Consider the following 14,317-nt stretch of genomic DNA (forward strand, 5'->3'; position numbering starts at 1 on the left):
TCAGCAGAGGTCAGGTCTTGACTGCTATCAACTAGCAAATTATCATCACTAAAGCTTTGTTCAAGGGATTGTGCCCCCCTTGCCTCCTCTTCCTCTCATGGATATTTATGTTATCTAGCTCAGTGCTTCATGCACCATCAGCTACCATGGCTGCTCATGCAACTGATGAACTAGTTGAAATTGATATGGAGGAGAATGTTCAAGTGGCTGAAAATATTTCTCCAGGAGTTCTTAAAGGGGGAGCTTGAACGAGGCCAGAAGCTTACCATTTCCACTTCCTCCAACTCCTCCAATCCCGCCAGATTCCTATTCAAAGGTTGGTTTGATGGTCTTGCTCCTGTGGTAGACTATAGGCACTTGGTGTCATTGGCACCACATATAACTAGAATACACAGATAATGATTTATATTTTTTTCCTTGTGAAAAAATACAATGTGTATATGATCAACTATGAATTATCCTTGGATTAACATTTATGTGATTTGCTCTGGACTTGCAGATGAGTATGTAGATGCTGGGGACCTGAAGGAGGAGATTGTCTAATACCATAATGTTTGCTGTAAAGGGTTTTGTTTATCTGTTGACATAACAGTAACACCTCCTTACTATGGAGGATTGATTGGTGAACAAGGAAACTTTTAGCAAATCATGCGTATTATTAAACCCAGCTCACTCTACAAATCATTCCAATGTCTTGAAACCTTGCCCAAACCATGTTTTCTTTCAAGAACAATTCTGAAAGTTAACCCGGTCAAACATGACCAGGTTGATCAATCCACGATCTTGGGGGTGCACCCTCGCCACAAATTTTGTAAGAGAAGAAAACAATAAGAATTTGCTGAGGGAATTTTTTTTTTTTCCAGAATAATTTCCTGCCCAGCTGACTATAAAGCATTCTTAATTTTGTTGTGTCTTCTACTTTTTGTTGGGGTCTTGCTCTAAGCAAGCGTTGCACCTGCATTTGAATCCATAATCTGATAGCAATGCCTGTCTGTCTTCAAATGGAAGGTCCTCGTCTATGTATGAAACGGTAACCTGAAATAACAGTCACAACATTTTCTGCTCAACATCCTTAAGTAAAAGCGCGTTTTCTTTTGCTGGCAAACTGAATGTAATGAATAAAATGAATCACCTCTTCTCCCTTTAGAATTGGTTTCAGGGTGATGATTGCTGCCTGGCCATCTCTGTCCTGCAATCACAGAAAAATGAAAACAGATACACTCGTATTTGTGGAAAAGCAAACACAACCACTTGCATAAAGAATGATGCACATGGTCGGGGTAGATGAAGTGTGGCTTTGAGAGCCAAACTTCGATCTTAAACACACCTCATCTCTTTTGAAGGCGTGTGCATTTGGGCAGCAGGAGTGATTCATGCAACTCTGTAAAGGATAGAATGCAGTACCTAGAGCAAATTTGAAACAATTAGCAAATCAAGCATACTCATTTTGAGAGGATTTTGCTAACCGTAGATATAATACAGAAATTTCCACAAAAACACTTGCCAAAAGAATTGAATGCAAAGGGAAAAATATGCATGCTTTTATATAATACACAAGACCATAGATGCTGTAAATATCCCATGAAGTCCTATGCTTTCTGTAAATATAAAAGCTGGAATATTAATTACACCGCTTGGGAGTTAAATCTGCAGGTTATTGATCCTGAATTTCTGTGGTCTTCTTACTCACATATAGAGGCTGCCAGCGGTTTCCTTGCTTTGGACCACAAAGCAAAGCTCCTACTGGCAGTCACTTGTGTATCTTAGCAAGCAAGACCCCAGTTTTTATCTCACTGATTGATATCTAATTTAAGGCAATTTTAACCAATATTTACAGGCATTTAGCTAAATGACCTTCACAAGAGAAGACAAAGAAACTTCGTAACAGTTCAAACCTATATAGCTAGATAACAACTATCTTTAACACTTAGGAGCTTGATATAGATAACCCGGCATTTAAATATAGATATTGTTAGTTTCTCACCATTGTCTGACAAAGCAGCTCATCAATTTAAGTCATACCTTGGCAACAAATTGAATAGTCATCTCCAAGAGCATCTAAAAGTTGCCGTGCAATTTTTTCGGCCTTTTCCTGCCATATGCGATGTTAAGATGGTATTCGTAATTTGTATTGTAAAGGAACTTCAGGAACTCAGAAGGAAATGTGTTCTAACCTTTTCAGGATCTGGAAGATCATCAATGTACAGAAAATAATCCTCAACTGGAGATGCTACGACCAGATCACTGCCAGAAAATGGAACTTCAAATAACTATGCATGAATTATCAAGCTAATCATGCATGCAAAGGGAACAAGCCACACGGTATCTTTCATATTTTGCTGTAATGATAAACCAAGCCATTGCAATTATCATTGCTTCCAAGATGCTTGCTTTACAATTTCAGACAAGTGGAACGTACTAATGTAGCCTTGATAAAAGGTGATGCTTACAGATTATTCAGCTCAAACATGCCAATAATATTCCCATAGATTTCAAGGGAGAATACTTGGAAGTGTCAAGGACTTCCACTGTAAAAGGTAAGAATAAGAGAAGGGACTTTTCTTCAACACAAATTGACTATAATGAACAAAAAAAAATGGGAGAAAGGATACATGGCTCGCATTCCTCATCAAATATGGCAGCCTTGAGAAGCTGCAGTGACTGAATAAATTAAAACCAACCATTAGCACCAATTATCTAAAAGAGGCAGGAAAAGTTATTAGGAAAATAAACTGTAGCTCATCAAAGAGATAGCTGCACTCAGAATCAAACCAACTGCACAAGTAGGATGAAGATCTTGTCATGGTGCTCCTGGAAATGCTCCAGAAGATGAATGATGATTATTGATAAAAATGCCTTTCTTGATTTGAAATATTACATGCTGGGTATACTTCGCTGAAGTAGATACTTCCAAAATTTAGGGCATTGTTCAAATATTAGTGAAGCTAAATATCACATCTATTTGTTTCTCTTAAAGATTTAAAAGAAAGTTTAAACAACACCACTTCTCTCTCTAACAAGAAAATTTTAACTAAAAAGGTGCATGCACGAGGAGCCCCTGGGTCAGAGAAAGACAGAACAGGATATTAAAGTATTAAAATTACAAAAATTGCTGCAAACCTTGAAAAACTTTTTCTCGATATCTGATTCAAGTAGTGGTGGTTGTTTAGAGAAACTTTCTAGTGACACCAACCAGTTGGGATGTTAATTAAGAAATAGCTGTTGGGTTTATTGTTATCCCTTCCATGAACCCTTGAAATTTCCAGATAAAGTTACAATGCCGAGGTGAAATCTCACCTTGAATGCAAGCTGCTGTATTTGCATCCTAAATGGAGTGTCATCAGAACGATCAACATCATCTGGAAATGAAATGCACTCCCACCACCTGAAAGACAAATAAGAAAAATTTTTGAAAGCAGTTTGAGTTCCTGCGTTTGCTTAAAGTTCCAAAAATGCCTCCGCATCTTCAATAGATATCACATAATGAAACACCAACCTACTCCTACCATTGGCACCATCTTTCTATTATGGTTAATTAAATATTCATCCTCTGAAAACTAAAAGGACATGATACAGAAAGCAAGCATGAAAAAGATATCTACCTTCTCTTGTATCCCATTGAGATTGGTTTCCATGCCTCCAAAAGTAAGGAAAGTTCAGAGCGGTCTGCATTAGCTACTTTCAGCTTTCTATACCTTAAAATGGTGAAAGCAATAGTCTGCGAAAGAGATGCTGGGTGATTTAGTTATCCATGAGAAGATTTATTTTTTACGTGCACAGGAGAGATATTATATACCAAGTACTTGCATGGAAAGATAGAAACATGTAGCTTATTTCAGAACAAGAACACAAAGAACTTGAAATATTCCAACAGTGTTCATAAACATACCTTGGCTGCTAGGAGGAAAATATCATTTGTTTCTGAGAAAATCAAAGGATGTAAAGGAGACATGTAAACAATGAGAAGATAGAAATAACAAAATAAATGTACTTGGGCAGATTAATTGAACGCAACGGCCTTAAACTTCAAAGCTTACCAGTAGCATGCTGTATAAATTTTGAAAGTGCCTCTATAGATACTGATTCTGACCTCTCCCCGGTGCAAAGTAAAGAATGTGAAGATTCCCAATCAGTCTGCGCACAAGATTTGCTACAACCATGTTGACAGCATAGTTAAAAATTATAGAGGATTAGTTCATGCTAGATGCTTATACAGAAACGTGGAGGTGACAATTCTCCCAGCCAAAACTATCTACTGCCAAAAATTTGGTGTAATAAAGGCAAAATTTGTAGCAGCAATGGCTAACTTTCTGGTCAAATGACTATTGCCAAATTACATAGAATAACCTTTTTGAGGCCCATCAAGAATTCACTTGGTGCTTTTACTGCTAAAGTTCTACCATGCTCCAAAGCATAGAGTGAGAAATGGACGTCAAATGGAAGGCAAGATCCACAAGAAATTCTAAATTTGCCTTTACCTGCAATAATAAGCTTCTTGACACCCCCCAGGACAAGGAACAGTTGAAGGCAAGGGAAATTTGTCAGAGTAAGGCAATACCAATTCACCATTCATTAATGCTTCTATAACTCCTTCAGGCAAACAAGCTTTATTGTTGGAGCTGCTGGAACTACATTCCCCTAAAATTTCATAAGCTTTTCTATGAGAATCATCTTTACATCCAATAAAACAACATAAAACCAATCTTCCAAAATGTGAAAAATTCATACCCTCATCACATCCATTGCAGCTGGGCACGCCTAGACTTTGCAAATAAAGTTTCCTCCCAATCTGATATTCAACTGACTCAATAAATTGGAAACAATAGCCACACACCAGACAGTCAAGCTGTTAACCAGAAACAAAAAAGAAAAATGTAAATTTGCAATCTTTGAATGAAAAAGAAAAAAAAAATCAAAGGGTGTCACAAAAAAAAAAAGAGTAATCTTCAAATGATGCAGTACCTTATTTGGAACATGCTGTAAACCCACAAGTATCTTGTCCTTCAGTATAAGTTCTCCTTCTTTGAGTTCCATAGTTGCATAAACCCCTAAAAAGCTTCAACATATGCAGTTAAACATCACCAAACACACATAATTTTTTAAAACAAATCCATACTAAGTGATTTAAGAAAACCAAGATTAAAATTTTGGAAGCTGTCATCACTATCAAATATTAGCAACATATTAACAAAACAAAAATTAAATAAACAGACATTTTAATCACGCCAGACCATCTCCATATTTCACAACTAGATTTTCTAGCCAACATTGTAGTTGTTATTACAAAACCACAAGCATTTCCTCTCTCGCATTCACGTGGGGTCCATTATTCGCGACAAGGGGTCCCAATTGGTACTCTAAGGTGGGGCTGAATGCATAATTTCTGGTAAACTACATTAATTAACACTCATCAACATAATCAAACCTAAATCTCAATCCCAAAACTACTTCTCTAATCACTCCAGTGCTTGATCAAGCAGAAGGAACCATACATACCTTTGCTCAAGTTTCCATCTTGTTTGACTTCAATGCCATGGCATTTCCTTTCAGATATAATCTCCTCAAAATACTCCTAATCAACATTAACACAACAATTAAGTACATCAAATCAGGTGGGGAAAATCATATATAAAACCCCCCCAAGAGGGGGGAAGGCTTTCAAAGCTAAAGAGAAAGAGAGGCAGCACCTGGAGTTGAAGAGGAGAAGGAGGGGTGAGCATGGCAGATATTTCAGCTGCGCACCTTGCATCTACTGGACACTTTGTTTCCATTGTCACCACACTCTCCTCCTCTCTCTGCGTCTCTGTCTTTCTTCTTTATATATGGCGTGTGACGGCGAGGTGGAGAAACAACGTTTTAAGGCAAATTATATTTATTTGGAGCCTTGTATATTAACGCGTATTTCAATGTGATTACTAGATTTTAATATGTGATTATATTAATTTTATAATTTCGAAACAATTCCAATGTAATCCCTAATTATTAAATAGGTTCCAAAAGTCCTCCTTATTTTTTATTTTCAGATTTTTCCCAAGTTTTTTGCTTCCAAAATCATAGAGATAGAATAAAATCTTTAATGGACGACCTGTAGTCTAATTGGTGGAGGAATTAGGTTGATGACTTTCGAGAGTGTTTACAGCTTTTTAATTTTTTGAAAAAATTTAATTTTTATTTATTTTTTTATGTTTTCAGATTATTTTAATATATTTGTATTAAAAATAATTTAAAATAAAATAAAATATTATTTAAATATATTTTCAAGTAAAAAAACAATTTAAACTCCCAAACACCTTAGTATTGTGGTAGCTTTTTTTTTTGTGATATGAAAAAATAAATTTTAAAAAATTATTTTTAAAAAATTATTTTTAATTATTGTTGATTTTATTAAAATATATATATGATTAAAATTATGATTGAAGTTATTATTTAACAAAAATATGTATAACTTTCTATCTAAATAATTATATTTGTAAGAGGGTCGTAGCAAATTTAATAAAAATAATAAAAATAATATTGTAGTTCGCATGATTTTGTTTACGTTGTATTAGTAGTGAAATGTTCATTAATGTGATTGCAAATATCCTTTAATCAAATTTCAAAAATAATCAGTTATGAATTAATTCAAACTAACTAGAAAGAAATAAATTAATTCAATTTTATTATTTATAGAAATTGGAGCAAATAAAGCTACTAGATTTAGGCACCGTGATACTGCCACCAAATTAGGGTAAGCTATTAGGTTTTCCACGATCCATATGAATATCGAGGTAAACAGCAAGAAGAAAGAAAAATTGGGAAAAAATATTATTTATATAAATAATAAAATCCTTTTTATCCTAATCTCTCGGAAATAATAACATCTTTTTTTATCTAAATGTGGCAGAAATAATAGTTTTAAAGCATGCACTGTGCTGCATGTAGAATAAAAAAAAATCATTGATTATAATTAAAAATATTCAGATTTTAAAGAATATTTTGGTATTATTATTAAACTTAACTTAACGGGTTAATCTTGAAACCTCACCATTTAACTCATTAATGGTTTAAATATAAATCATGTGGAAGTTAGCTTGGGTTAAAAATAAAAAAAGATCTCGTTCACGCGAGCTTGCTGTGGTTAAAAAAGTAAGGCTGGCTGGCCTGACTTCTTAAACCCAACAATATTTGGTTCTTTTTTTTATCTAATTGGTTTTTTTGCTTAAAAAAAATTAATTATATTTACATCAATGCCTTTTCTATCTTTTATTTTGTTTGTAAAACTTCTTTTAAATAATATTCATTTTTTGGTTATTGTTTAATTTTCAAAGTGATTTTTTCTGATTCATTTATGATTTTGTTTTTATCATTTATATAGAATAAAAAGGGTTTTTAAAATAATAAATATTTATTTTTAGATTACATTTTTAATATGTGTAGTCTTATATGTTATTTTTTTTATTCAATTAATTTAATATTTTATTTTTTTAGATTAAATATCTTGATCTCTATCTATTTCTCGATTTTTTAAGTTTTGTTTTTAGATATTATTAATAATTTTTTATTTATTTATTAGCACACTAAATTTTTAGTTTATTTGATTACATATATATACATAACCTTTTTGATTTGTTATATTTTCAGGAATACAAAAATACATTAAAAAACACAAATTTTGTAATTCTTACTTTATAATTTATCGAAGCTAGCAACAATAATTGTTCATGATGGAAATCACTTTTATTTGTCTTTTACAAATTTCAGCTTTGATATATCACAATTTATTGTGCTGAACATTTGCAGCAATTGTCGATAATAAGTGACAAATAGACTGGTAAAGTTAATTTGTTATTATTTTATATATATATATATATATATATATATATATATATATATATATATATATACTAGTTACATGCCCCGCGCGATGCCGCGGGTCAATTATTTTTTGCATTTCAAAAATAGCCAAGATCTAAAAGTGTTAGGTTTTTTTGTAAAGTTATACCCAAGAGTCTCAGTTTTGGTTACATCACCTGATCCAAGAGTAATGTTTATAATATTAATAATAACATTAAACTTGGGTTAACCCTTAGCATAAAAGTGTCTGGACTACAATACCAGATCTAATAGCATTAGACGTGGGTCTGGCTGCAAGGTCGTGTCATATAAGTGTGATAATTAAATAGATTAGTTAAAAAAAACCAACAGGAAGAAAAAAACTAATGAGAAAAAAGAAAAAAAAAAGAATTAACTGGGTTAACCCTTCAAACCAGGTTAACTCATCATACCTTGAATTCGCATCATGAAAGTTTGATAATTAAAAAAAAAAACAAATTAATGGGTTAACCCAGAATTAACTGGGCTAACTCGTCAAACCAGGTTAACATGTCAAACCCGGAATCCGTCTAATAAAAGTTTGATAACTAAATAGAAAAAAATTTAACATTAACAATTTAAATTAAATGAAAAAATTAATTAAAAAAAACAAAAGGTATCAGCCTTTTCACTGTGAACTGCACTATGCAGTCCACAATTAAAGGCATAAAAAAACAAAAAAAAACTAAAGACATCAGCCGAAAACTACTTAGAAAAAAATTTAATATTAATAAACTAAATTAATTAAAAAAAGAAAAGAAAAAAACCTTTGAGAAGAGAAAAAAAACTAAATATAAAGAAATTTAACATTAACAAACTAAACTAAAAGAAAAAAAATAATTAAAAATGAAAAAAAAAAGCAAAAAAAATTTCAGCTTAACTTGTCAAACCAAGTTAACCTGGATCCGTGTCATGAATGTCTGGTAGCTAAAATAAAAAAAAATGAACATTAACAAACCAAACTAAATTAAAATTACTTAATTAAAAAGAAAAAAAATCCGGGTTAACTCGTCAAACAATGCTAACCCGTTAAACCCAGGATCTGTGTCATGAAAGTCTCATAACTAAATAAAAAAAATTTAACATTAACAAACTAAATTAAACAAAAACATTTATGAAAATAATAATAATAAAAATTGACGGGTTAACCCAGAATTAACTGGGTTCACCCGTGAAACTCGAGATATGTGTCATGAAAGTTTAATAACTAAATAGAAAGAAATTTAACATTAACAAATTAAACTAAATGAAAAAAAATTAATTAAAAAGAATAAAAAGCAAAAAAAAAATTCTATTTTAACTTGTCAAACCAAGTTAACCTGTTAAATCCGGTAAATGTGTCATAAAAATCTGACAACTAAATAAAAAAATTAAATATTAATAAACTAAATTAAACAAAAAAAAATTTTCTAAAAAAAAAACAAAGGAAGAAGCAAAAAAAATCTCGAAAAACATAAAAAAAAAACAGCTAAAAAATTAAGACAACTTAAAAAAAAAACGCCTAAGAAATCAGTGTTTTACTATGAAAATAAAAAAATTAATTAAAAAGAAAACCAAAAAAAAAATAAAATTAAGTTAACCCGTTAAACTTGGAATGCATGTTATAAAAGTTTGAGATAAAAAAATTTAACATTAACAAAAAAAAAATTTTAAAAAAATATCCATTAAAAAAACGAATAAAAATGAAGAAAAAGAAAAGCAAAAAGTAAAAAAAAATCTAAATTAATTGGGTTAACCCATAATTAATTAAACAAAAAAATTAATTAAAAAGAAAAAACCATAAAAAAAAAATTTGAGTTAACCCGTTAAATCCGGAATACATATTATAAAAGTTTGAGATATAAAAAAAATTAACATTAAAATTTTTTTTTTTAAAAAAATATTCATAAAAAAAAACAAAGAAAAAAAAAACAGGAATACAGTTGTGATCAGTGTTACTGCAATCCATAGTAAAACACTGATATATTTTAGTTATATTTCAATATATATATACAACGCAATGTTATTTAGATAGAAAGAAAAGTAACTCAGAAAAGCTAGGACTAACCGATATAAGAAAATACTGGTTAAGAAATGTTCATCTACCATATATCCCATAGTAGAATTCCCAGACCAACTCATAAAGGGTCTAGATCATTAGATTATTGAATCAATTTATAGATTACCGGATCAATTCTAAGCAATTATTTTTATTAAAGTGATATTATTTATAAAAAAATCTTGGAGTTGATCTAACTGGGATTTGGACTAAATTTAATCAGGTCAACTAAATCACTAAAAACTTGGCTAGATCAATTAGGTTTTACTAGGTTAACGCTTTTTATTTATTTATTTAATTTGAAACTCAATTAAAATCAAGTTCTAGAGTTGGGTTTAATAACTATTATATATCATTTTCCTATCTTTATTTTTGTAAAGTCAAAAAATAAAATAGGCATCTTCATGGATAATATTGATTTCTTGTTCCCTGCTAAATACAGGAGCGAACAAGATTGATCCGTGTTATATTGCGAGCCTATTCAAATTTTTTTAAACATAAAAAGGGATGCTCAAGTGACAAATTTGTTTAAAAAAAAGCAAGAAAAAAACCTTACACTCGAGTTATTAACTTAACTATATCTAAATATAATTAGTTAATTTAATAATCTGATTTGAACTGAAAGCAATGATAAACAACAAATCATAAAAAACATATGGTAATATTAACAAAACCAAAAAATGACTCATCATATATCATATTTGTAAGGAGAAGAAAAAAAAGATCATTGAAGACCCATTGTCATTCTACCATGGACACCTCTTACAATAAAAAAAAATTTGTTGAGACGGTTCAAATCTCACTATAAAAAAATGCACGACAATATTAAAAGAAATCACAGAGTCACTAGAACAACACCCTAGAAAAGCAAACCAAACAAAGCACAATGAAGTGAATATCCATCTAGCATTTATATTTGATCAATCAATTTCATTTAATTCAAAAATAAATTTAACAAAGAACAACAAATAAAAAGACTTGGGATAAATCAACCAAATAAAAAAACAAAGGGCGTATAAAGCACGCACACATATATATTAAAAAATCTCACCTCTAATTAAAAAAATATTAGCTAAAGAGAATATATATATATATATATATATATATATATAAAAACAAAGCAACCCCTGGCGAACCTCTTTAAGCTGGGTTAATTTTTCAAATTACAATCCATGAAATTCAAAATAGAAGCTCAACCAAGAAGCTTAAATTCAAACAAACTCACTAATAGAATATGAAATTGAATAATAAAAAAAAAACCTAAAAAGTTTGGCAAAGAAAGAAAAACAACAATAAAAAATATGATAAAATCCGATGGAAAAATAATAATAATGAAAGGTGAAATCACAAAAATATAAAAATGATCTCAAATGATGTAAATATAAATTAAACAAATAGGGACTAAATCTAAAAATAAAAATCAAACGAAAACTGTTTGATTTTATAAATTATTGCAAAAAAACAAATATTAACTAAAAATCAAGGATTAAATTGAAAATAAAGAGAAGTTGAGGGGCTGATTTGGTAAATTCTAGGGTATGACGCAAAAATCAAGGGAGAGAAAAAAGAAAAAAAGAAAAGGTCATCGGACCGAATATCCATTCCATGAACGTGCCACCATTACTGGATAGAAATGTCGGGATGAATCTAAAGATGTCCAAGAATGATGTTTTTGGTCACTGAAATAAATTACATGCGCAGTTCAAAGAGGATGGAGCGGATGACACGTACCCACATGAGAGAGAATTTGTTCAAATATTTTTATTTATTAAAAGATAAAACTACCCTTAACTGTATCCAATAACAATGAAAAAACCAAGAGTGAAATTATAAAAATTCCGGAAGACCCATGGCATACAAAATTGAACCTCAAGAAAGGATATTTTTACTGCTCAGATACAAAGGACACGACTAAAATGCCCCTCTAGTCAAAGTTTTTTTGTTTGTAAGGGAAATATGTTATTTTATTGGGCACCTCTAATGAAAAATACAAATATATCCCTTAATGATATCCAATACGACTCTTAAGATTTAAAAATATTTATGATATTTTATTGTACAATTTATATCCGTCAATTTAAAAATGCCAAAATACCTCAATTACAAATATAACCCTACCCTCAATTATTAGCCTTGTTCTTTCTTTCTTTTTTTTTTTTTTAAAAAAAGGTGATTTAGTAAATTCACACCGTAAAATATATATACAAGAACAATGAAATCACCACTGCTTTCTAGGTTTTTTTTTTTATATTTTTAATTTAATTTAATATAGCTTGTCATTGGATTGTTCATCTATTTCTTTTTCCTTTTCCTTTTCTTTTATGTTTTATTTTATGATCAGCACTCCGATTGTAGCAAGTATCCACGAATAAAAAAAATTAAATTTAGCTAGAAAGATTCGAATTCATCTAGTTTGACTGTCCACGTAAACCTTTGTCTCAGCTTAATCTCCCATCATTGTTTTATATTCCTTCGAACATGTATCCAATGAATGTAGAAGGAAAAATGTTTTCCTCGTTGATTGATGTAGATTTGAGAAAAAAATCTGAAAATTTGATTAAATTAAGAAAATTAAAATAAAAAAATTGAAAAAATTAAATCATAAAAAATACATATTAAAATTTTAAAAAAATCGAATCGAACCTAAACTGAAAAAAATACAGCCAAACAAAAAAAAAACCGAGTCAAAACAAAAAATAGTAAAACTAGATAAAACCGAACCCGAATCGAAAAAACCAAGTCAAACTAGTTTCAACTGGTTTCAGTTTAGTTTTTTTTATATCGATTTTGTTATTTTTTTTAATAAAAACCAAACCAAACCAAACCGAAAATAATCACCCATAGATTTATGTGTTTTTATATATATATATATAATCTTTATTTTCATTATATATCTATAAAAATATTTTTTTTTATGTATCTCTTTTATAATGCTATTTTATTTTATTTTAATGTGTTTTTCACAATGTTAATGATATTTTTTTTTCAAAAATAGTTAAACCAACTAATAATATTAAATTTAATATTTAATATATAATTGTTAGATTTAACTAGATTAATTGATGCATAGAAAATTTGTCTGGGTTAATAAATTTTATGGATAAATATATTTTTTAATTTATTTAAAAATCTAGACTAGGTCATACTTTGGGTTATAAACTTTCATAAATTATTATTATTAATTTTAAACATTAATTCATAGAAACATTACCACCAATATATTTAATAATGCAATGTATAATATATTTTTTTAAAAATTAATTGAAAATATATCAAACATATCTTTATTTTTATTTTTAACATAAAGTATAAAAAACTCTAAAAAATCATTAATTTAATATTTTATTTTAGCAAAAGGTGTTTTTTTTTAAAGCAGTTTTTAACTAAAAAAACAAACGACATATAATTATTCTTATCAGATCTATGCAGGTGTTTCAACACAGGCAATGAAATCTAGCCACGTAAGCATCCAGAAAAGGAACAATTAGATTTGGAACATCCAATCAAACCTCGTCTCTTACCTTGAAAGTACAAGCAGTAAAATCTAAGGAGGGCTAACTACAAATCACTGAAATCAGTCCTCCAACTCCAGTGTTATGTTTAAATCAATTCCAAAACTAGAAATTCTCTTAATTTCATCATACATAGAATCTAAATGACGGATAGTTTTTTTAGTTATGGCATTTATATTTTGAAGAGTTTTTCTGATTTATTTATATTTTTTTTTTTGAATAGATGAATTTTATTCTTGAAACGAAAAAAATTATTCTCAGATAATATTTCTAATATGTGCATCATTGAATAATGTCCCCCCTTTTATTTTATTAAATCAATTTAATTTGTGTTTTTATTTTTATTATTGTTTAATTAAATAAAAATATTATTTTAATAAATAAATTTATCAAACACAATAAAAAATATCCCATCTTACAAGATTAAATATTATGATCTACACCTGTCTCTCAATTTTTTAATTTTAATTTTATTTATCGCTTATAGTTTGTTTTATATTTATTTAAGCACATAATTCTTGATTTATTTAATTATACATATGTATGAATTGTTTTAATTTTCACTTAATTTTTTTTACTGCCAAAATATGTTGAAAAGATTTGTGTATGTATTTTTTTTGTTAAAAAAATATTAATTCAAATCAAAACACGAGTTAAATATCTAGTATAATTATATACTAAATACTCAAATTTCCAATCATTTACATGATTACAAATATAATTTAGTTTTATTTCATTGACAATTCCTTTTTAATATAATGTATACTAGAGTTAATTTTTATATATCGAGATTGAATCTTTTTTTTTCCCTAGTAGAACTCAATATAGTTAGGATGAATCTGTAAACATTTATAGTCTCAGGGGACTAGTTTGTAGCTACCCTAGGTAACAAAGTCAGAGTAAAGAAACATAAAAC

At 29.3% G+C, this 14,317-nt stretch overlaps 1 protein-coding gene across 2 annotated transcripts; it reads right to left on the minus strand.

Annotated features, from left to right (window-relative positions):
* Window positions 1-690: 690 nt before the first annotated feature.
* Window positions 691-5,848, minus strand: LOC118054985 (histone-lysine N-methyltransferase ATXR2). Of its 2 annotated transcripts, XM_035066764.2 has the most exons (16): window positions 5,688-5,848; window positions 5,497-5,572; window positions 4,963-5,048; window positions 4,729-4,846; window positions 4,479-4,638; window positions 4,038-4,150; window positions 3,890-3,921; window positions 3,603-3,718; window positions 3,298-3,385; window positions 2,613-2,661; window positions 2,451-2,505; window positions 2,175-2,244; window positions 2,023-2,092; window positions 1,328-1,404; window positions 1,133-1,189; window positions 691-1,035 (listed from the first exon to the last, which is right to left on the minus strand). In XM_035066764.2, the coding sequence occupies exons 1-16, from the start codon at window positions 5,769-5,771 to the stop codon at window positions 916-918; spliced, it is 1,371 nt and encodes a 456-aa protein (XP_034922655.1). In that variant the 5' UTR covers window positions 5,772-5,848; the 3' UTR covers window positions 691-915. The 2 variants fall into 2 exon arrangements, with proteins under 2 accessions (XP_034922655.1, XP_034922656.1); XM_035066765.2 differs by lacking the exon at window positions 5,688-5,848 and having other exon boundaries at window positions 4,963-5,056; window positions 5,497-5,571.
* Between the last annotated feature and the right edge of the window lie 8,469 nt (window positions 5,849-14,317).

This window comes from Populus alba, chromosome 17 (genome assembly GCF_005239225.2).
Source record: "Populus alba chromosome 17, ASM523922v2, whole genome shotgun sequence".
NCBI classification, from domain to species: domain Eukaryota; kingdom Viridiplantae; phylum Streptophyta; class Magnoliopsida; order Malpighiales; family Salicaceae; genus Populus; species Populus alba.